A 23,450-nucleotide genomic window follows, 5' to 3' on the forward strand; every position below is an offset into this window, starting at 1 on the left:
TTACATAGTAATCTCAAGGATATATACGCATCTACTCAACTTCTCAAGGGATGGGGATCTCATGCGATGAGATTCTCTATTGCAATATGAGAGGTTGCTGATCAGGTTTCATCTATTTTGGCATGTGTTTGGACAATCCAAATAGATGCATGCATGGGGTTTGAGATGTCTGGACACCTGCATGTTGTTAAGCTATTTGCTCTTGAGATCACTGTCGCCTTGATTAGATAGCCTAACACAGGTAAATCCGAACATCTTTTCACATGAAGCTATCCATTACACATTGCAGTAGATCCTGGTCGAGTATAAGGTTGTTAGGTAAATCTCACGTACAAAAACTCACATGCAAGACTCGTGTATCAACATCCCAATGTTTGAGGCCAATGGGATTCGAACCTACGATTTCAGGCTTTTATACAAGGGGATTAAGCTGTCTATCAATTTGAAAAAAAGTAACAATTATAAGAGCGTTGATATGAGATTTAGGTCCGTTTGAATTTGTAATTTCAAAAAGTGTAATTTAAAATAATGATTTTAAAATGTGCAATTTGAAGAAAAAAAAATGATTTTTAAAAAAAGTACCATCTTACCTGCGATTTGAAAAAGTAGATTTTCTGCGTTTTCAATCACAAATTTTAAAAATGAAGTTCCCAAACGATTTATGTTCTGAGATTTTATTTAAAATCGCACTTATTATCTACAAAATCGCAATCTCAAACGCACCCTTACTTGTCCAAATAAATTTTGAATTGTCCAACCACCTATTGGGACAGGTTGATCCTATATAAGTTTTCTCACAATTGTTGTTTAACTTACATAAATAAGTCTTGGATTGTCCGATCATCTATCCCGAACACCCATATGGGTTCTTTCCAAATTGCGATTTAGTCGATAAATGACTGGAAATATCAATCCCCTCATTTATGCAAGGAAATTGCTTATAAATAGAAGTGGCGGAATCTATGTTACTTTCTACGGTTAACCAACGGTCTTCTCTGCAATCAAATACAAGGAAACGGATTTTAGCGCATGCCTCGAAAACTTGAAGCTCTGTTTCTGTGTGTAACGACTAATGAGAATTCTACGAATTTCTCGTAGTACTTCTAAGCTGAAACAATTTTTTCTGTGTGAAAGTAAATCTTGTCAGTTGCACATAATCTTCCAACGTCAACGCCACCGCTACAGTTCCAAATCCTGCTCTTCATACTCTAATCTCTTGGTGGGGAAAGACCCAACTGCCATTGCCACTGCTCTTTACCTCTCTGAGAATACAAAATCATATTTTCTGGGTACCCAAATACATGGGCATGTCATCAAGTTAGGACTCACTAGTGACGTTTTTTCACAGAATAATCTTGTGAAGATGTACTCAAAATTTGGGGAATTGAATTATGGGCTTAATGTGTTCGATGAAATGTTACAAAGAAATCTTGTTTCTTGGACTTTAATTATCTCGGGTGCCTTTCAAAATGGTGAATTTGATTTGGGTTGGGAGATTTATTTGGACATGATGAGAAGTGGGTTGAGGCCAAACGAGTTCACTTTCGGCAGTGTTATGAAAGCGTGCGCTATCATGGGAGCTTATGAATTTGGTTTGTGTATTCATGGTTTTGCTTTGAAAATTGGGATGGAGAAGAACCCTTTCGTGGGTAGTTCTATGTTAAACATGTACGCTAAGTTGGGGGATATTGAATCGTCTAAGAGAGTATTTGAGTGTATGGACAATCTTGATGTTGCTTGTTGGAATGCTATGGTTGGAGGGTATGCACAATGTGGCTGTAGCTTTGAAGCCTTGAAGATTGTATCTTTGATGCTGTATAGGGGTGTAAAAATCGACCAGTTCACCTTGGTTAATGCTCTTAAGGGGTGCTCGATTATGGGATACTTAGAATATGGTAAACAGCTTCATGGAATAATCATGAGGCGTGAGATTGAATCTAGTGCTTCAGTGACGAACGCTCTCCTGGATATGTATTTCAAGAATGATGGAAAGGACTCAGCTCTGAAAGTTTTCAATAGAATGCAAAATAAAGATGTTATATCATGGAATACTGTATTTGGTGGCTTCCCTCAAGAAGAGGATGCAAGAGAAATAGCAATCTTATTTTATGGTTTCATGCTGACAGGATTAAAGCCCAGCCATATCACTTTCTCAGTCCTGTTTAGAAAATGTGGCGAGCTACTGGATCTCGATCTCGGGCTTCAATTTTTTTCACTTGCCTTACGTCTTGGATTTTTTTATGAAGTTAATGTCACAAGCTCAATAATCAATATGTTCTCTAGATGTGGGGCAGTGGAGATGGCACATTTAGTGTTTGACCACATAAATATCAGAAACATAATTACTTGGAATGAGTTGATTTCTGGGTACAAGGTAATATGTCAATACACGGAAGCTCTTAAGATTTTTTGTAATTTATGGGAGTTGGAAGTTAAACCAGATGAATATACCTTCTCCGGCATTTTGGAGGCTTGTTGTGAATGTGGAAATCAACATATGGGAAGACAAATTCATGGTGCTATTCTTAAGTCCGGTTTTGCTTCTCATGGATATGTCTGCAGTTCATTAATTAAAGCTTATATTACATTTGGTCTCCTAGATGACTCCTTTGAATTTTTTAATGATGTTAATAGATTAGATTTGCCATCCTGGGGGGCAATGATATCTGCGTTGGTGCATCAAGGTTACAATCGTGAAGCTATTAGATCTTTCAACTCTCTAACAGAAGCTGGTGAGAAGCCCGATGAGTTTATTTTGGGGAGCATTTTGAATAGTTGTGCCACTGTTGCATCTTATCACCAAATTAAGTCTATCCATCCACATGTTATAAAAATGGGATTCGACAAACATGTGTTTGTTTCTAGTGCAGTTATAGATGCTTATGCAAAATGCGGAGACCTTGAGAGCTCGAGAATGGCTTTCGAACAGTCATTTATATCAAATGATGTGATCATATATAATACTATGATCGCAGCTTATGCCCATCATGGTCTTGTTATGGAAGCTCTCGAAATCTTTGAGAAAATGAAGTTGGCTAATCTACAGCCCAGCCAAGCCACATTTGTGTCAGTTATATCAGCTTGTAGTCATATGGGTCTTGTTGATCAAGGTCGTCTTTTGTTTGAATCAATGAACTTTAACTATGGGATGGAACCATCTCCGGATAATTATGGTTGCTTAGTTGATATGTTGTCACGAAATGGATACCTTGCTGATGCTAAACACATAATACAAGTGATGCCTTTTCCTCCTTGGCCTGCTATTTGGAGATCCTTGCTTAGTGGTTGTAGGATACATGGGAACAGAGAATTGGGAGAATGGGCAGCTCACAATTTACTTAAGATGGTCCCTGAGAACGATGCAGCTTATGTATTGTTATCGAAGGTTTATTCTGAAGGGGGTAGTTGGGAAGATGCTGCAAAGGTGAGGAGGGGGATGATTGAGAGAGGTGTTTCAAAAGACCCAGGGTATAGTTGGATTGAGATATAGCAAAAAATATATTGCGACGCCTCAAAAAGTTAGTCTCACATTAAATGTGTGGATTATCCATATCGAGCAGGTGGATTATAAAGGAATTTATGAGTGCTATGTGCCACATGGGTTCCCTTACTAGTTGAGACTAGGCTTTACTAGTGATTTTAGAGAGCTCCAATTGCAATTTGACTAGTCCTTTTGGAGTTGTGCAAATGTGGCTAGTTCCTTTCTCAGATCGTTGCAAATAGTATCAAAATAACCTAGTAACACTATGTGGTGTTGAAGCACGATATGATGTAGATCTTAATGAGGACTTCATGGATTTAAGTGGGGGGATTGTAACACCCCATAAAGTTAGTTCCACATTAGATTGGTGGATTGTCCACATTGAGTGTATAGATTACAAATGTGCCTTGGGAGCTAAATTCCACATTGGTTCCTTAATAGGTGAGAATGGCCTTTATAAGTGGTTATAAGGAGCTCCAATTGCAACTTGAGTAAACTTTTGGAGTGGCACAAATGTGACTAGTACTTTTCTTGAGTTGTTTCATTCATCCTCCTTTGCAAAGAAGCTATTAAACGGCTTCCGAAGAGCTTATTGGATGATTACCCTTCAAAAACTTTAGGGAAAGAGATTCAGCTTCCAACAAATGAAGCCTAAGCATGCAAGTTATTCGTTCTACGCAGACAGGTCTACACTTTTCTTTTATTGACTGCAGGGACAGCTAAGCATTTCACCTTTTTCTTCTTGGCTTCTTTGTGATTTGCTTGGAAAAGCCTTTTTACTTTCTCAACCCATTGCAAGAATGTAAGTAAGCTGGCAATGAAATTATGGTTTGTAGTGGGTATGATTGAATTTGAGTCCTTGTCTATATTTGGAAGGCCAAATTCCTAGACATACCAGTCTCTATTTCATCTCACAATAGTGCTAGTTCTTGGGGGGAGAAAAAACATGCTAATATTATGCTCAAATTGACATGCTGTATAATGGAACAGAAGCAATGAAAATATCTATGATTTGAAGAGTCGTGCTAAATTGATGCAGCCATGAATATTGTAGTTCAGTTTTTCTGTGTTTCTACTGCTATATGTGGCAAAAATATCTTTGAGAAGTTGAGAATAGTAAACTTTGGGAAGTCTGGGAGTTGGGGCAGTTTAAATTCTGGGAGAAGTTTAGAATCAGGATGCTATGAGCAAGCATTGCTGCAGTCATCTATTCTTCATTGCTTACTGTTATCCTGAAATTACCATAACAGGTTCAGTCACAACATCATACATATTAAAAGTGAGGATTTCCAAAGGAAATTCGTGGCCGTTTGTTATACTAAAGATTTGAATAGTTCATTGCTGTAGCTTAGATTAAACATCTAGGTTTTTTGAAAATTCTCATTATGCCTTGGCAAGTTTCAATTGTCCCACCCATGCAGAAAAATATAAAAAGCTTCAATTGTTCTTACAAATCTGCATATATTTTCTTCTTATTGTGTTTGTATAGGCTTCATGGCAGGTAGTATCATAGTTAAAAGGACCTTTTATAATTGTCATAAGGCTTCTCCTTTAAGAGCCAACTGCAAGAATTTATCCCAATAATTATCTGATTTGTGTTGTAAAGGGAGTGTATGCATGCCCTAGGGATTAGATATGCCGAAGCAAAGCATCGAATTCTCAAAATATAGATATATATTCATTATTTTCCTTTCAGAAAAGGTTGTTGGCTTACAAATACAGCTTCGTTTGCTTTTGCCTTCTAACTTTAGTTTTTTCTTTTCAAAATAAAAACATTAACAAACAATTCAAACACAAAAATAATTTTCACTTTTAAGTCGCGTCATAACACTTTTTCAAACTAAACTCAGAAAATACCTCTAAAATACATTTAACAACCATAGTCAATTTGTGTGTCTCTATCTTGTGTAGGAACTAATTATTTGTAGAGATTGTTGTATTGTTAATCTGTCACATCCATAGAAGGACCTTTACCAAAAGATAAAAGGGTTTGCTTGACAATGCAGTTTCCGTACAAACTTTTGTTTCTCAATTTGAATTCAGCTTTTTAGTGTTGTCTAACTTGTAGGATCTAAAAACCTAGGTGTGCAGCTACCTAATAAAAAATTGGCTACCCTATTCTTTTTTTTTTTTTTCTTCCGGAGGCATTAACATTTACCTACGTTTATTTCTCTTCTACAAGAATTTTATTTCTCTTCTACAAGAATTTTATGTGCCGTTGTCAACATCTTCTGAAAAGCTATAACAAAGACAATGAAAAGCTGAGTGAAAAGACTTGTACAGGTGAAAGTAAAAGAATAGAAAAACATTAGCTAACACGGGTATATTTTGCTTTTAGCATAAAAGACAAAATATACATCTTCAAAAATAAATTTAAAAAAATAAAATAAAATAAAATAAAATGAAGTAAAATATACACCCAACAAGCGTTGGCCGTTCTCAAACAAACTCTTTGTGCTTGTACAAATATCATGAGAACCTCATGAAAGCTTCTCTAGCTTAAAGTAATTGAGAGAATTTTAAAAATTCATCGAAAAGATTCGAGTAATGATATTTAGGACTAAAAATAAATAAGCTTATAGGACCAAAAACACACATTTCATAAAAATATTACCAATCGAAATACCTTTAAGAAAAAGAGTAATGCTATATGCAAGATTCTTATCCCTTAAAGGTGATGTAGTTTTGAAAATTCAAAGTGATCAATTTCTATTCTAATGATGATTTTAAAAAACCACATCACATTTAAGAGGATAAGAGAAGATAGAAGCCTTACATATAGCATTACTCAAAAATAAAATACAAAACGCAATACTTTTTTCAGAAACATTATGCTCCCTCTTACAGGAATATTTTGTGAAAAAAGAAAAAGAAAAAGAAAAAAAAATATATATGAAGATTGAACCGGAGTGGATTGGTCACCGACTCATACCATGAAGAATGGCATGAATCGGTATAAAATACAATTCCGGTGCAAAATGAGGCAGGGTGTACACCGGACTTGGAGGTATATAATTGTCGGGAGGCCTAACATTGGGAGTACAAAAAAATCTACATGGAAAAGGAGATAGTAAAAGCTACCCAACCTACTTGATCGTTTAATTTCTACCAAATCTCTATCCTAGATCTTATTCCTAGACAAAATTATCTTGAAATTAAATCTATACGTTAAAAAAACTTTGAAATATGCTGTTAACTTTTTACCAGTACCTAAGCCAAATCCATACAAACAAGTGAAAATTCAGTTAATCAAAGAGATTCTCAAGCTTGAAAATGAACTAAAATAGAGAAACACAAGCTCCATTTTATCACTGACCGACGGCGTCTCTCGGTTCATTACAAGTACAACAGAAGAACAAAGTAAAAGAGAGAATTTTGTAAAATTGAAAAGCGATAGAAACCATAAAACTGCTAAATCATCACATAGAAAACATATAAAGAAAAAGCTTCTCTTTCCTCAGTTGGTAAGATCCATTATTGCAGTAACTATGTCGCCATCTGCAACCTTCAATGCTTTCACTGCCTTCGACCTAGAGACTCCTGCCTGTGTCATCACCAACTCAATGTCCTTGGGTTCCACTCCAGTCTCATCTACTTCCTCATCATCTTGAGCCACAGCCGAAGTCTCTGGTTTGGAAATAACATGGCTGAGATCAGGAGCCTTAAACTGCTCTGCAGCCTGAGTCTGCAGTTGAGAGCTCAAATCCTCAATCTTTGCCTCCCCAAAGATTACATACGTGTCCGAAGTCGGACTCTTGAAAACATCCGGCTTTGAGATGACAAACAATATCTGATTTAAGTGACAATATATGTTAGACAAAAAAAAAATACACTAAAGTGGACAAGTATGGAAAGTAAAACCACATGAGTAAGGTGAAAATAAGGTGAAAAGGCACCAACATTCTTGCTCTTTTTAACAGTGACCCGGCTAACACCTGGGATGGGTTTCATGCCAAGCTTCAACATTGCTTTGCGACTTTTCTTTTCACTTCTACTTTGCTTCGACCTACCACTTGCATCTCCATCTTGTAGTCCTGATAATACAAAAACAATGAAAAAAATGAACCAATATTTTCAGAATTAAATAAGTGAAGTTAATATCAGCTACAGTTGCATCCTTATTGCACATGCTAATTAATATATTCAGAAAGGGTTGAAAAACACTAGGAGGAATCACAAACTGCATAACAGTATTCAGTTAATTTAATTAAACAAGAACTTCAATTCATTTTATTGAATAAGCAGCCCATGGTTTTCCATTGAATTAGTTTTCATTACCAGTGGGCATTTCCCACAGATCCATTTGTATCATTCGAGCACACTGGTTTCAAGTAAAATCACAAGCAAGAGGGCCGTTTTGCATTATCCTAGGAAAAACTTCCAAGCATATCTCATGTGAGCGCACATAAGTGAGAAAAAACATGGTAAAAAACTAACACACAGCGATAAGTGTAAAAAGATGAGGATAATTGTGCAATCCAACTTGACAGATACATTCTATTATAACGAATTCTGTAAATCAAAGAATCCAAAAGGAATAGTGATCCAAAGAGAGAATAGCAAAATTCAGGATAGACAAATGATTCCACATCTTAACTCTACAATCTAAATATAAGACAACTGCATCTGTACATTCGAGGACTTCTTAGTACATATTTGGCCACTTGGCCAATCTGGTTGTGACTCCCTCTTCACTCACAAGATATGGCTAGCCCTAAGATATTAACAATCTTCTGGTTCCAAAACTAATAGCCATGTGTTATGTTATGTGAGCTAACCTATATGAGAGAGAGGTGGAACAAGTAGAATCAAGCACTCCCCTGAACCCGAGTTTCCTTCTAAAAGGGATACACAGAACTTATAAAAAAAATTATATGATCTTTGACCAAAAGAAAATAAGAGAAATCCTACATATACTTAGACTTTTACAAAATGAGCCTTACTAATTGATATGGAGCTTACTCATTGGAAATGATCAAAACAATTAATAAAAAAAAATGCTACAGGTACCAATGAATAAGCTTCATATCATCTTAGTAAAACTCCATTTGTAAAAGTTGAAGTACAAGCAGCATTTCTCAAAAAATAAAACTACAAAAATTTTTTGATAACTTGTTACACATCTCCCAACAAGAAGAACCATGACAGTACGATAAGGACCATGTATCTCTCCCATTGAAAGAAAATGAGATTATTACATGGTACACCATATATTACATAATTTTTTTTCTTAAATCATACCAAATCAGTAAAAAGCGTGAGAGTTCATATATATATATGCTTGCATGTGCAACTCAATAGTTCCCAAAACATCAATAGAAACTAATTAGAGAGAGAAACAACAGGAAACATAGACACCACAAAAATATAACAATGAACTTACCCTCGGCATCATCTTCATCCTTGTCATCATCGTCATCCTCATCATCATCCTCATCATCGTCTTCAACCAGGGGCTCATCAGGCTACCCAGATAAAAATAACGATTACAATATTACAACCAGTATTTCATATTGGTAAGAAAATTTTAGAAAGAAAACAGGAGCATATTATAACTACAGTATTATCAACAATTAGTTGCAAAGTATTTACAAGCTTATCAGCACAGAAACTATAACCATTTGAAACCAAAAGTGAAGGGACTTTGGAGTGAAACGATAAATATGGGCCCATGTGATGTGTAAAAAAGTATAGGACATAAACAAAGAGAAAGGGCTAATATTGCAGGAACAAATAAGCCAAAATCATTTAGGTAAACTATGGTGGATGTCATGTATGTCACTTAGTCTTGTTTTGTTTTCTTCCTTGTAGCAATACAAAAAAAGGAGGAGGGGGGGGGGGGGGGGGGGGGGGGGGGGGGGAAGGGGGGAAGGTGAACTACTTTTCTCCGCTGTGGTTTCAACAAAGTGATTCAAGTGAATAAACAAAATCAATCTAACTTCAGGCATGGGGATAGTAAAGGAGTGCGGTCACAATGACTACAATAGGATTAATTGTTGAAATTTTCATAATATGTTGTATTTTTCCCAAATAACTTCGAACAAGAGGCTGCCAATAGTATATAGCCCACTTGAACATAATAAATCATAAATATAAGCACAGTGATTTAGAATATAGAGAAATTCATTACAAATTAAATTTCAAAGAGGCTCCTTATTTCCACTAACAACCCCCTCCCAAACAATGCAAAATTTAACACGTGTACCCAAACCCATTATATATTTTTCTTTATAATCTTTGCATAGCCCCGGAATACCCACCGTGTAACCATTAACATACCCAGTCTGTGCTTTGCTCTGCACACCATTACAGCTAACAATGTTTCTTTTCTTACACACCCTCGAAATATATTCCCAATACAACCATTATTCAAATATATGTATGTAAAGAACCAGCATCACATCTCAATCCTCAAGTACACATCACTGGCGCTTTTCAAGTCATCTACCATCTGAAACTTATTTAGGTTTACTTCTAACCCAATGCCCTACAACAATCAATTGATTTCAACTTTCCCACTTTCTATCAGATTCTTAGCAAGCAAATTCAACTGGGTCAGAATATCATTAAGATCTAACCCACATAGAGTTACCCAAAAACACAAAAACAAAAGAAAAAAAAATCCCATAATTTTCAGTGTCTAAAATGACTCTGAATCATAAAAAGAAACAGATCTAACATATTATGGTAGAGCTTGACCACAGATAAGATCAAACTCATAATTAAAGTAATCAATAACTTTTTTCTAAAACTAATCAAGCACTTGGATACATATATATATAAGCAGAGAGAGATGGAGAGAGATACGTCGATCTTTTGCTGTTCGAGATGGGCAGCGAGGAGCTCTTCCTGGGTTTGAGCAGTCATGGCTGACGTTTGCAGAAAAAGAGAGAAAGTGGGGACTGTGTGTGCGAGAGAGAGAGAGAGAGAGAGAGTTTACGGAAAAACCCTAAAACCCCAAAATTGGATGTCCAAAGAGGCTCTTGATAAATGGGGCTTTTATAGTCACGGCCAGGACAACTTAAATTACGAGACTGACATTGCCCCTCTTCCATGGGTCTCACTTTTGGGCTGCACTTTGGGCTCAGATGGGTCGGTCTTCGCAGAACTCTGTTTGGGCCAAGGCTTAGCAAAAGAAATGCATTACTTTGGTCAGTATTAATATCTCAGGTTGGTGTATCGGGTTCAGATTGTATTCATGTATAAGTATAAGACTGTATATATCAATCATAATCGGACCAATTTTAATAAACAAGCCAGATTCATTAACTCTAACCGACTAATTTCACGTCGAATTTGCAGTTTATGTCAAAAGTTGCTAATCTTAATCTCAATACTGGAGAAAAATAGTTAGATGACTTGTTTTGCTCAGATATGGATTGTTTGTCATTCGCACAATTTAGGCAGCCTTCACAAATAGGGCAAATGCAAGGTTCACTTGCCCTGAGCAGTTCGGAATTTGGGGTCTACTTATCCCGAGCATGTGGATTCTAATTATCTTAGTATTTACCTTTGATACTAAGTTACTATATCACAAACACATTGGTACTAAGTTCCTAGTATTTCATTATTCAAGTAATTTAATATTATCTTTCTTGTAGTTGTTCATCAATTTAGAGGTCCTATTCATGGGGTTGATTTTTTTTATTATTATTATTTAAAAAAAAAAAAGAAAGGTGAAGTTGTTATGGTTTGAGCTATCAAAGAAGTAGTTGAATGTTCAAATTTTTGGGAGAGGATCACATGGCATCGTAGATTAATAAGTGATATCCACATATCCTTGTTAATCTTATAGACTAATACCTATGGAATTGACTACTCTTTAGCACTCATTTTGTCCACTTCAAAGGAAGGCAAATAAGAATAGAGGAAATTCATTAATTGACCAAATCAACAAATTCTCTCTTGGTTTGCCAAATCACAAAATGAGATCTAGTCTCCTAAAGGACTAGTTTTAGGGCACATTCAATTACATGGTTAAAGCTATCCTTCCCCTTGTCCCTTTGTAATTGCTTATAATTTTATTTAAAAAATAAAAAAATAAAAAAATTACATAGTTAAAGTGAAAGATAATATGATAAGTTTTATTACGAGTAATGTTACTTTTACTTCAAATTTTCTTACAAATTGATCTGTCAATTCATAATTAGTAAAATGACAATTCTTACAATGGACTCCTTATATTTAGTTTTTCTCTACATTTTTAACAAAAATCACAAAAAAAAAAAAGAAGTCCAAATAACACTCTTTAGCAAATGTTAAACTTAACATTTGTCAGATTTCTCTTTAAATATAATGAATTGAACGGTGGATTTGTAGAGGGTGGAAGACGTAGATACCCTTAGCCATCATCGATTGAATTAAACTGCTCATTCATTTGGGTAAACTTTTATTTCTCTCTTTTTTATTCTGATCAAGTTTCAAAAACCACCATGGTTGAGGAAGTGAAGCTTTTCGGCGTATGGGCAAGCCCTTTCAATCGCATAATTGAGCTTCCTTTGAAACTAGAAGGAATACAGTATGAATACATGGAAGAAGACGTGAACAAGAAGAGCCCCTTTCTTCTATACTACAACCTAGTTCACAAAAAAGTTTGTGTGCTTATACACAAAGGAAAACCAGTGGCAGAGCCACGTCAGCAGAGTCGTAACCCGATTGTAACGTGATAGGATCCTCTCAACATCCGATTAGTTATAAAATAAGAGGTAAAATTGGTCAAAAACTTGAAATGATAAATTTATCCCTTGTTTTATAACTAACCAATGCTCGGAGATCCGTTTTTTATCGTAGCCGAGTCTACAATTTAGACTTTCTCATATTTAAATTTGAATGAAGAGAACTTAGCCAAAATTTTAAAAACTGCCACCCCTAATTCTAGGGTATTTCGATGGCAAAATCATTTGGGAAGGGGTGCATCCAACTTTTTCAAAATCATGTAATGACAAACTCTAAGTAATGTTAAAAATTATATTTTTTATTTTACAATGTTGAGTATCAACCAACTATGGGATAAATAATTTTTTTAAAAAAAACTATTGAATCAAATATATATATATATATTTTAAAAAAAAGTTCAAAAGTTGTAAAATAATTGTGAGATAAAAACGTGGTATATAATGCAATCTAGAAATGTTAGGGGTATAAAAACTTTTACAAAAAGAACTTTACAAACTGGCATGGAGCCTCATGAGAGGCTCCATGTCAGCTTAGTATTAAAATAAGTTAAAACAATTTTTTTGTACATAGACAAAATACCTCTTCATCTCCTATTGAACACACTTCCCCGGAAACAATCACACCGCCGGAAACTCAGCAAGCTAGCCACCACGACTCTGACCCCGACCACCGAAAACCCAGCACCTCAGACAATCTCGAACTGGACCACGACCTCGACCACACTTCTGGTTGGGGAAAGGCCAAATCCCGGCCAGCCGGCCGAGATCCGTCCGTTCTGGCCGAGGATAGGCTGGATCTCAGGCAGACGGCCGGGGATGGGCCGGATCCCAAACATATGGCCGGGATCCGACAGTTGTGGCCTGGGATGGGCCGAAACCCATACATATGGCTAGGACGACGACGCTATTGAACTATTAGAGTGATCCGTTTGTGGTTGGAATGGTATTTTGCTAAAATGATATTTTAGTCTTTAGGTATAATGCCATGTCAGTTTGTAAAATTCTCTCTGTAAAAGTTTGTGTACCCTACTATTTCTCAATACAATCATACAAATAAGGTTGGCATTTTGCTTTCTCTAACTATTTCACTTACGTGGCGTATAGTGATAGGGCCTTTGCATAATCTACCTGACCCTCGTGCACAGGAGCTAGCGGGCCCCAAGTACACTTTTCTCTCTGGTCAGCGTTTGGTTTTCGAGAAAGTGCGGGTCGAGAAAATTTTCAAAACTTTATTTTCTCGAGAAAAAGAAAAAACCCTAACCTCCCAATGACCCGTCAAAGTAGTGGGAGTCCTCTCTCACAGTCTTGACGCCGTCGCTGCATCTCCCGGCGATCAAATGCAGTCTAAATCGGCGAGAGAATTCCACCACTCCCAAGATCGGAACTTCCACTGTCCGTTGACCCTGGTATCTCTCTCTCTCTCTCTCTCTCTCTCTCTCTCTCTCTCTCTCTCTATATATATATATATATATATATGTCTGTGTGTGTGTGTGTGTGTGGATGTGGACGTATATATATGTATTCATGCATGAAATCTCTTTTTCTGTGTGTGTGTGTGTGTTTGTTTAATTTATTGTAATATGGGTAATATAGCTGGATAATTTGATTAGTGACCATTATGTTGTAGTAGTTGCTTTCTGTATAACTGGGCCATTCTAAGTGGTTTTCATTTAGACTGGTTTTACTGGTTGTTCTCTGTGGGTGTGTGTTATGTTTATTATGTTGGGAATTTTCGAGCATCACTTCTTGGGTATGGTGGGATAATTGCATGAGACGAATTCTTAACAATTGTGTATTTTTAGTTGTGGTTTAGGCTCTAATTTTCCTATGGTATGTTTATGTTATGTTATACTTATCAAAAAAAAAAAATGGTATGTTTATGTTATAGTTTTTTGCTTGGAAACGTTGAAAAACCAAATGGACTGACTAGTTGTTCGCGGAATGACCGTAACTTCTGGAAAACCATTATATGAAGATGTGCTGTGTATGCCTTAGTAGAAAGCCAAGAATTGTGACTTGGCTTAATGGCAAGCACAGCTTTGTGAGATTAGTTCAAATATTACGATAAGCTGTGATGAATTTGCTCTGCCATTTTTCTTGTTTAATTATGGATGAGTTGAAATTTTCCATCATGACTATAAATTGGAAGTTGCAAGTAACACATTCTTTGGACCGTAAGAGGACATCGGAGGAGATCAAGTATTTTTTATTCAAAACTTTGAATTTTTGGACAGTTGCTTTTGTTTCTCCTTTGATGATTAGTTATCATGATTTCCTTGTTTTACTTTCTCCTTCTGACTAAGTGTTTTCTCTTGTATACTTCATATGTACTTGGAGGGTGCCTTAGGGCTCGTTTGGGTGTGCGATTTTTTTGAAAAATATTCAAAATTGCGACTACCAAGAGAATTTGTTTTTTGAAATTATGTTTTGATGATTTAGAAAACCTGAGACAAAATTAGAAAAAGTTGGATAAAATCTTAGTAAAATTTGAATTCTAAAAAACAGTATTTGAAAGACAAAAATATCGAAACATGCCTTTACATTTTTAATGATACTTCGATTACTTATAAAAAAAAAAAAGAAAAAAAAAAGTTTCCTCCATCTTCTTTGAAAATGCGTGGCGTCACCTTTTTTTTTGTTTTTGTTTCGTGAGAGTGTTTTCTTGCTTGTGTTTCTTGTAGCTCCCAAATTACTTGAATTAAGCACACAGGCTATGTCCAGCTCAACATGACATTAGAGTGAAAAATGTTCAATCTCTTAAAAGATGTAAATGGTCAGACATGAATCACATGATAATGTGTTGTCAAAGTTTTGAACATTGGTAAGAATTACTTGTGGACTTCAATGTGTTTGATTCTCAAGGTTACATAATAATTTCCTTTAAACAAATGTTCACGGTGAGTAATCATTTGTTGGTAGGATGAAGTTGATAGTGGATAACTGTACATATGACTTGACTTCCATTGACGCTATATTCTGCAAGTGAAGCCACTTTGATTCAAGAATGCATTATCATTTTTATATGTAGTTAGCTGAATGCCTGGTTCAGATTGAGTTGCAGGTCTGGGTTTATGATTTTGGTGTGATAACGCCTGCAGTATAGTAGTTACATCCATGTCTATGTCTATTGAGGGATAAAAAGTTATTGGCTTATGAATATTCACTTATTTTTCATAAGTCTAGTGTATACAGGGGTGGAACCACCCCTAGCCTTGGGGGGTTCCAGGCCCCTCCAAAATTTAAAAAATGTCAAAAAATTTTGAAAATTTCTTCGAAATTTTAGGTATTTTTATGAAATGGACCCCCTAAAATAATTTTTTTCCCCAAAAATTTTATTTTTTTAGTTTTGTCCCCCCCCCCCCCCTTCCTAAAATTCTAGTTCTGCCCTTATATGTCCAACATTTTTAGTTCCATACAATGAGACTGGATGCATGATATGGAACCTAAAATTGATGTTTTTTTTTTTTTTTTTATTAAAGTAAAAACAATTTATTAAAAAGCACAAAAGACGCAACCGAAGTACACATGAAGTATACAAGAGAAACATCTAATTAGAAGAAGAAAAGGCTCAAGAAAAACATGAAAACTACAAATATTTGAGTCAAAGGCAACTGTCCATAGGTAAAGAGTCTTAAAGAAAAAATCATTTGAGGACGAGGATCCGTCCTTGGCAATTCTGGATGCCATTGAATAGGACTTTCATTGGAAAGTTAAGCTTGCACATCTAAAAATCAAAGGTAAGAGGGAGCTATTGAATCTGAAAAGCTCCATTAACTACGGTGATGCAAAAGCGTCCTCTCGGAGATGGAAATGCAAGACTCACATGATGTAGTGTTGAGTGCTCCATGTGGGTTTCGGATCTGAGGGCTTTAGGTCCTTGCAGGTTTGTTGGGTTTCTTTTTGTAGGCTGGTTTTATTGTTCCTATGTATCCCAGCCAGCTACACACAAACTTCCCTATCTCAAGTGCATCTCCAGGCGGTACAGTACAGAGAACCAACAAAAGAAAAAAATCGCTGAGTCCAAGGTCGGAAGGATTCATTTCATCGGTAAGGAGAGGGTGGTCGTCGATCAGGCTCAACCAACAAGAAAGAGAGGATCTCCTAAGCAAGAGCCTTTTCTCAGGCCAAGCAGAAGCCCATGGTCTTGTGCTGCCTTTGACGTTCAAAATCGCAATGAACAAGACAGACGCATGCCGGGGGTATAGACAGTGAAACATTCTTACTTTTTGTTCGGCAAGCAGCAAGAGTGAAAGTCAAGTTTAGAGAAAAGCACTTCTACTGTTCTGGGTTACCGGTACATAGAACTAGGGTTGGCTTAGAGAAAACGAATTGTGCCAGTACGGGCTTAGTAGCTAGCCAAGTCAGGTAGGCTCTAAGTAGAATATCTCCTTTGCGGTTGGAGATGGTGAACACTAAAGCCCTTTAATAATTAGACAAGGTACAAAATGAGAGAACTTGACTGATGGGATGATGAGTACATCACCTATTTCCTTTCCTAAGGGCCTTTGGCAAATCAAGATCTGATAGAGAGAAAGGAACCACAAGGTTGAGATGGAGGGGATTGATATTTACCTGAAGTCCATGGAGGCTCTTGGTGAGGAACGTTAGGTAAGGAGGACTGATAAAAAGAAAAAGAAAAAAACCATTTGATTCCCCCATTGTTCGTTCACATTCTTCAAAACATCAATCATTTCTATCCCTCCAAAGACATCACATAAGGCACGACGGGACCATCTTCCACATAGTAACATTCCGAAGCCTACCACATTGCTCTTTCCAGCAGGCAAAAAGATCTACTTGACTAGAACCCCAAGGGGTTGGCTCAAGTGGTAAGGATCTTGGTCTTTGTGGTAGTCCCATGAGGTCTAAGGTTCGAATTCTCTTGGGTGCGAACAATTCATTGGGGCCAGCTCACCGGTGAAGCTGGAATATTACCTGATCCATGTGAAGGGGGCGCTTTACACGAATTCGAGGTTTACTTGATAGGGGTGGGTATACGAAGCGACCTTGCCTTGGAGAGATTCCTCATCATAAAAAAAGAAGATCTACTTGACTAGGCATAACCCAAGCCAACTATACAAGGCTGAAAAAGGTATTCCAAAGGGCACTAACCATCTCACAATGGAGTAAAAGGTGGTTCATTGACTCCCCACTCTTCTTACACATACAATATCATTCGACCGCAATGAGATGTCGCTTTCTAAGATTATCTATGGTTAGGATCTTCCCCCAAGGAAGTTGACCAAGCAAAGAATAGCACTCTTAAAGGAGCCTTATTCTACCAAAACTCATCCAAGGGAAAGGAATGTTATCATGGGGAATAAGGACATTGTAGTAAGATCTAACATCAAACAACTCTCTCTTGGAAAGTACCCAACAAAGCTTGTTTTTGCCACCCTGTCTCAATCTAAAGGAGTACAACAAATTAAAGAACGAGGTAAAAAGATCCACCTCCCAATCGTGAGTCACTCTGAGAAAGTTAACATTCCACCGTTGAAAGTCGCTTAAAAGCACCAAATGGTTTGCCATGGAGGCATCCTTACATTGAGCCAAACTGAACAAGTTCGGAAAAGCTGCCTTGAGGGACCACACCATGCCAAAATCAAATCTAGTATGACTATAGAACTCCCCCAGCCCGTCATGATATTCTTCCATATTCCCATCTCATACGACCAATTAACCTCATTAAAACACCACCCACACCACGCGCTACCATATTTAGCATCCGCTACCACCCTCCACAAAGCTTCTCTCTCGTAAACATAACGCCAAAACCGTCCACTCGTCTGATTCTGATTTCCAAAAATTGATGTAGGACAAGAAGCTTTTGTTTTACATTTATGTACCACACAAATGGCTTTAGACTTATTGGACTTAGCATAATATGGATACGAATAAATGTCTTCTCTTATATAATAGATTAAAAAGGCTCATTAAATTAGCAATTTATATCGCTAGATCTAGCAAAGTCTGGCATGAATTGTTAACTAATGCTATTCAATGGATATGGATTTACACTTGATACCTGCAATACAAGTTGTCATTGCTCATACATCAACTATATACTAATACAGGCTACCTTATATTTCACAAATTAATGGCAAAGTTGGTTCATCTTAGAACCTTCTCAACCGATACTGTTAGTGTAGAAGAATTTGGGAAGTGAATAAAATGATGTAGAAGCACAAAATATAATCTGCCTTCCAAATCTGCAAAGAAGATTATGGTCCTAAAATTGGAAGCTAGTGGTAGATTATCTAGGACCCAAGATGCTTAGTTGAAATCTGATATGTTAGTCCAAAGACTTGCAATGTGAAATGCATTGTGAGTTGGATTATTATTGGGAGCTTCTGTATCATGGTTTACAATTTTGCTTAACCGTGGGTTTTTATTAGGCGAAAAAATAAAAGGAAGAATTGCAGTTTAAATGTTTTAAATTATGGAAGAATTTTGGAAATGAATAAAATAAGTTTAAATCACAAATCACAGTATTTTCCTTTTTAATTTTGAATCTAGATATTGGGAGCGGATGATAGATTATCTAGCACCCATGATGATAGCTTGAAAACTTATACATCAGTACAAAGACTTACATTATTGAAACTACTCTACTGGTTTTCGCTTCATATGTTGCTATGATAAATTGTTGCAAAAGTTTAATCTTTGAGTATGATATAAATTATTAAAAGTGCAATTTTCAAGTCAAATAGGCTTAAAAGGCCATCTATCTAATGATCATAATTATATGAAGCAGAAGCTATTTTATATAATGTTGTGAATTATAGAGTTAAAACTTTACCATTATCACCTACTAAAGATATAATTGCCAAATAAATGAACCTATTGTTTTTCTTACAAAAGGGGGAGTGTGTGTGTGTGCGCGCATTGCCATATTGACCATTTTTCCAAGTGTTTATTAATGATGTTCGTGTTCTAATAATCATTTGTTGTATATGTGTGTTTTGTGAGCAATCATCTTTTGTGCTTCATTTGGTGGTTTATGGTCCCAATATCTTTGGGAGAATGATGCGTTTCAGGACTAGCTCAACCAAATGTGTGTATTTGTGTGTGTGTGTGTGTGAAGTTATTGACTTTTCTCAGTTGTTCCAGGGCTTCGAACAAGTTTATGCAGTGAAAAAAAGGAAGAAAAAAAAAGGCTTGCTGAGGAATAATTTCTTAGTCCCTTGAGTGTAGGAATGTGCAGTTGCACACCTAAAATGTTGCATAAACAGGCTAAGTGTACTCTATTTAAATTTTCTAGTGAGTTTGATTCAAATTGCTTAGGACCCAAGATGGAGATTTGAGACTATGGCCCCATTTAGTAATCCCCTTCCCCTCCCCTCCCCTCCCCTTATGGATAATTTTTTTTGTTGAGTAAAAGTTAAAAGTGATTGATGTGATATAAAGTAGAAAGAATTTATATAGAAAAGTAGAAAAACTTTGTATTGTAGTGAGTTTTTTTATTTAAATAATAATAAAAAATTGTTGATGTGATATAAAAAGTAAAAAAGATTAAGAATGTTTTGAGTTGATATTTTTTGGGAAAGGTGGAAATAAGGGGAAGGGAGAGGGGAGGGGGTTATTAAACGGGGCCTATATTTGACTTGAATTTTGTTTTTTTTTTTTTTTTTATAAGTAATGAAATTTTATAAAAAAAACGTAAAACGCCCCTAAGTACACATGAAGTATACACAAGAGCAGCTGAAACAGCCCACAAAAAGAAATAAACCAAATAAACCCTTAAAAACCAAAAGCCCTCAAACCCAAAGCCTTAAGAAGCACACCCTTCTACAGCACGTGAGCCTTGCCTTTCCTATGTCTAGAGGAAGCGCTTGCATCACCATAATTAATGGAGCTTACCAAATTCAAAATCTCCCCCCTCCCTTTGGTCTTAGGCCGCGCAACCTTCTGAAGAGTCCATTGATCATTTGTTCATGCATTGTGTGGTTGCTACAGAGTTGTGGAGTATGATTTTGCAGCTGTTTGGTGTGGTGTGGTGTGGTGTGTTTGGAGGGAACGAAATGCACGCTGTTTTAAAGACTGTGAGACTAGTTTGATTAACTTGAAAAAATTAGTGATACAAACTTTGTTTTTGTGGAGAGTGAGACTACAGTCTATGTCTGAGTGTTCTTATTCTGATTTTTTAGATAAGTGCTCTATTTTCTCTTTAAATTAGGGGTTTCATGTATACATCCTGAAGAAAGTCTTCTTCAAAGGCATCCATAATCGCCAAGGGCGGATCCTTGTCCTCAACACGATCCAACTCCTAATCCAATGCCATGCTTGGAGGAAGAACATCCAAAAGGTAAGGGGAATCTCCATCTTCCCCATCTAAACCTACTGGCCACTTTTGAGATTGGGACAAACCATTCACCCTGGAATCATCACTCTTTCAAACGGTTGGAGTGACACAACCACCCAAGGGGGAGGGAATCCCTACCACCCCAATTCCCTTTACTTCTAGAGTCGATGATAACACGACCGACTCTAAAAGCGAGGTATGATGAGTTAAAGCTTTCACAGCCGGGCTCGGGTTGAGAAACTCCCGTCGAAGGAGGTCTTTCATCGAAGTAGATGGCTTAACAAAATCCTTCACGGAATCTGCCACTCTCGCAGAGTCCATCACTGGAAGCACTGCAACTGCTTCATTGGCTGCCACAAACTCTACAAATAAATTCTCATCCAAATGCCCTAATTTGCCTTCCATTTTGGTAGTACTTCTGGAAAGGCTTAGAAACCGACAACAAAATTGTCAAGGATGTATAGCTTCTTTTTCTTTTGTTATATTGAACCCATCCTCATTTCTGTCTTACTCTACCCTTCTTAAACCAATTCCCAGCCCAAATTGTACTACTCAGTCTTATCAATTGGTTGTAGCCTTAAAATTTGACTTAGGGTATTCTCCTGCATCAGTTGTAATTGTATCCTTTAGCTATAGCTAATTCATGGGTTTAGAGGAAAAAAAAAACATATAGTAAAAGTGAAAGAACAGCTAAATATTCTTATGGAAGATGGGTGCTTTCTGTTGTGCCTTGTACTACATTAAGGGTCCATTGGTGGCAAGCCCAAGCTCAGTGCTTAGGCTGCACAGGTTTTTATCTTTTGCAGCTAGGCGTGCATGTTCTAATTGTAAGGATAGCTAGTCGATGAAAGAAGAGAAATAGATATGTTTGAAAATTCAACCAAGACAGGATTTATGATCATTTTGTGATGCCTTTATTTACTTGTAATTTCAGACGCAGAAACAAATACAGGGTTTAATCTTTGTTAGCTGGGTTTGAGCGTGCTTCTTAATCTATATCAACATTTACCTTCTTTTTTTTGGGGGGGGGGGGGGGGGGGGGGGCGGGCAGTTCTCCTCTTTTTGCCTTCATGGTTGCAGTTTTCAACAAAAAATTTGATCTTGACATTAAACTATGCCATGTAATAATACATGATCCATGTAGAGTATCTTGGATTAGATCACTGCATTCTCTATTAGTAATCACTTGGATGAGGATGCAGTCAATATCTATCAATCTGTATGTTGAATTCTGCTTTATCATACTGTATAAAATATAGTTATATGTCTTTTACTGATTTAGGAATGGAGCAATACGACCTGCATGGACAGAGACGGGATATGAAGCACAAAGGAAGGAACGTAGTATGGTCAATTGCAATGGACAAGTGCCTTATTGAATCCCTTGCTATTCAGGCTAAAAACGGCAACAAAATTGACAAATGTTTTAATGAAAATGCTTACACTGCCGCTTGTATTGCTGTGAACTCCCATTTTAACTTGAACTTGAATAATCAAAAAGTTGTTAATCGACTTAAGACAATTAAGAAGAGGTATAAGATAATAAAGGATATGCTAAGTCAAGACGGATTCAGGTGGAATCCTAACGCAAAGATGATTGAGTGTGACAACGATGATCTTTGGAAGAGATACATTGCAGTAAGTTGTTCTTTTTTCTTTTCTTTTCTTTTTCTTTCTTTTTTTTTTTTTTTAAAAAAAAAGGTTTAATCTCTCTCCTCTTTTTTTTTTTGCCCTTTTAAAATGTGTCAGGCTGTTTTTTACAATATGCTTGTTGGGTTTATCATTTCATTGGATAGGCACACCCTGATGCAAGAGGATTTCGAAGCAAACAGATAGAGATGTATGATGAACTAAAAATTGTTTGTGGAAATTATCAAGCCCCTAGTCGTTGGGCTAAGATGAAGGATGGAGGCCATCCAACAGATTCAAGGAATTGTGATGATGGCTCTGCTTCATGTCTTTCCCCAAGTTCAGAAGACCAAAGCGAGACAGATGGAACAGAGTCATATTCGGGAACACCAGAGTATGCCCAGATGCCAGATGGTACTCAAGATCCTCCCCTGATACCGCCTCTCAGACAGCTCCCTAAACGGCCTCGTGGGTCAGAGGCTCTCCAGGATGCAATGTTGGCAGTGGCATCAAGCATTCGGCGCTTGGCTGATGCGATGGAGCGAAGCAAATGCTCAATTGATGCCCATGAGCTACTAGAGGCTGTAATGGAGATTGATGGCTTGGAAGAGGCTAAACAGATGTATGCTTTTGAGTATTTGAATGCTGACCCTGTCAAAGCCAGAGCCTTCTTGACATACAATGCTCGAATGAGGAAGATATATTTGTTTCGACAGTTCTGGTGGTGGAAGTGAATGCAGGCAGGGCCCTGTCTCACGGCTTTTTCGGGTGTATAGTTATGATATTGTGGGTGTTTTCTGGATATTTGCACATTATTTGAACCATCCTTGTTTGGTGTTTTGTTAGGTGAATGTATAGATATTAGATATTCACAGGGTACATTATTTTAAGGGCAGGGTAGAATTACTCGTGAATATAACTGGCTTGAAGCATGGATTGGGAAGACATTTTCTGGCTTCCTTGATGCCTCTTTTGGAAGTGAAGCGAGCAGTAGGTTTAAGAAGTTTCCTTTTCTTACTTCTACGTCTGGAAGAGTGCTTGTGCTTTTCTAAACTCTAGTGGATTTTTCTATTTCAGCCTTCAATGGGTTTGGGCTGTGCTTTCTTCACATTTGTTATGCTTTTTCGGCTTCTTTATGACCATGTTAAGGGATTTGGATTCAGCAATTTGATGTTCGGATGGCTAGTAATTTGGGTAGTAAACGTGATGCAGTCTTTATGAGGTCTATACGTCCAAATAGGTGAGCGGATAGTTTAAAACTTATTTGGTTAGATGAACTTCATATGAACTCTTTCACATTTATTATCCGAATTACAAATTGTTGGGATCTTTATTCCATGTGAAAGTGCTATTTATGGCAGAA

At 36.8% G+C, this 23,450-nt stretch overlaps 3 protein-coding genes across 3 annotated transcripts; 2 read left to right on the forward strand and 1 right to left on the reverse strand.

Moving 5' to 3' along the window:
• The first annotated feature begins 856 nt into the window (after positions 1-856).
• Positions 857-4,713, forward strand: LOC133880425 (pentatricopeptide repeat-containing protein At3g09040, mitochondrial-like). Its single transcript, XM_062319373.1, has one exon. The coding sequence runs from the start codon at positions 1,073-1,075 to the stop codon at positions 3,488-3,490; it is 2,418 nt and encodes an 805-aa protein (XP_062175357.1). The 5' UTR covers positions 857-1,072; the 3' UTR covers positions 3,491-4,713.
• Positions 4,714-6,755: 2,042 nt separating this feature from the next.
• On the reverse strand, positions 6,756-10,459 carry LOC133880244 (nascent polypeptide-associated complex subunit alpha-like protein 1). Its single transcript, XM_062319157.1, has 4 exons — positions 10,289-10,459; positions 8,865-8,946; positions 7,382-7,515; positions 6,756-7,271 (listed from the first exon to the last, which is right to left on the reverse strand). Exons 1-4 carry the CDS (start codon positions 10,346-10,348, stop codon positions 6,939-6,941), a joined length of 609 nt encoding a protein of 202 aa, XP_062175141.1. The 5' UTR covers positions 10,349-10,459; the 3' UTR covers positions 6,756-6,938.
• Positions 10,460-13,339: 2,880 nt separating this feature from the next.
• On the forward strand, positions 13,340-23,253 carry LOC133880684 (L10-interacting MYB domain-containing protein-like). Its single transcript, XM_062319674.1, has 3 exons — positions 13,340-13,562; positions 21,741-22,096; positions 22,255-23,253. The coding sequence occupies exons 2-3, from the start codon at positions 21,743-21,745 to the stop codon at positions 22,819-22,821; spliced, it is 921 nt and encodes a 306-aa protein (XP_062175658.1). The 5' UTR covers positions 13,340-13,562; positions 21,741-21,742; the 3' UTR covers positions 22,822-23,253.
• Positions 23,254-23,450: the final 197 nt, after the last annotated feature.

Source organism: Alnus glutinosa, chromosome 10 (assembly GCF_958979055.1).
Source record: "Alnus glutinosa chromosome 10, dhAlnGlut1.1, whole genome shotgun sequence".
Classification (NCBI taxonomy): Eukaryota; Viridiplantae; Streptophyta; class Magnoliopsida; order Fagales; family Betulaceae; genus Alnus; species Alnus glutinosa.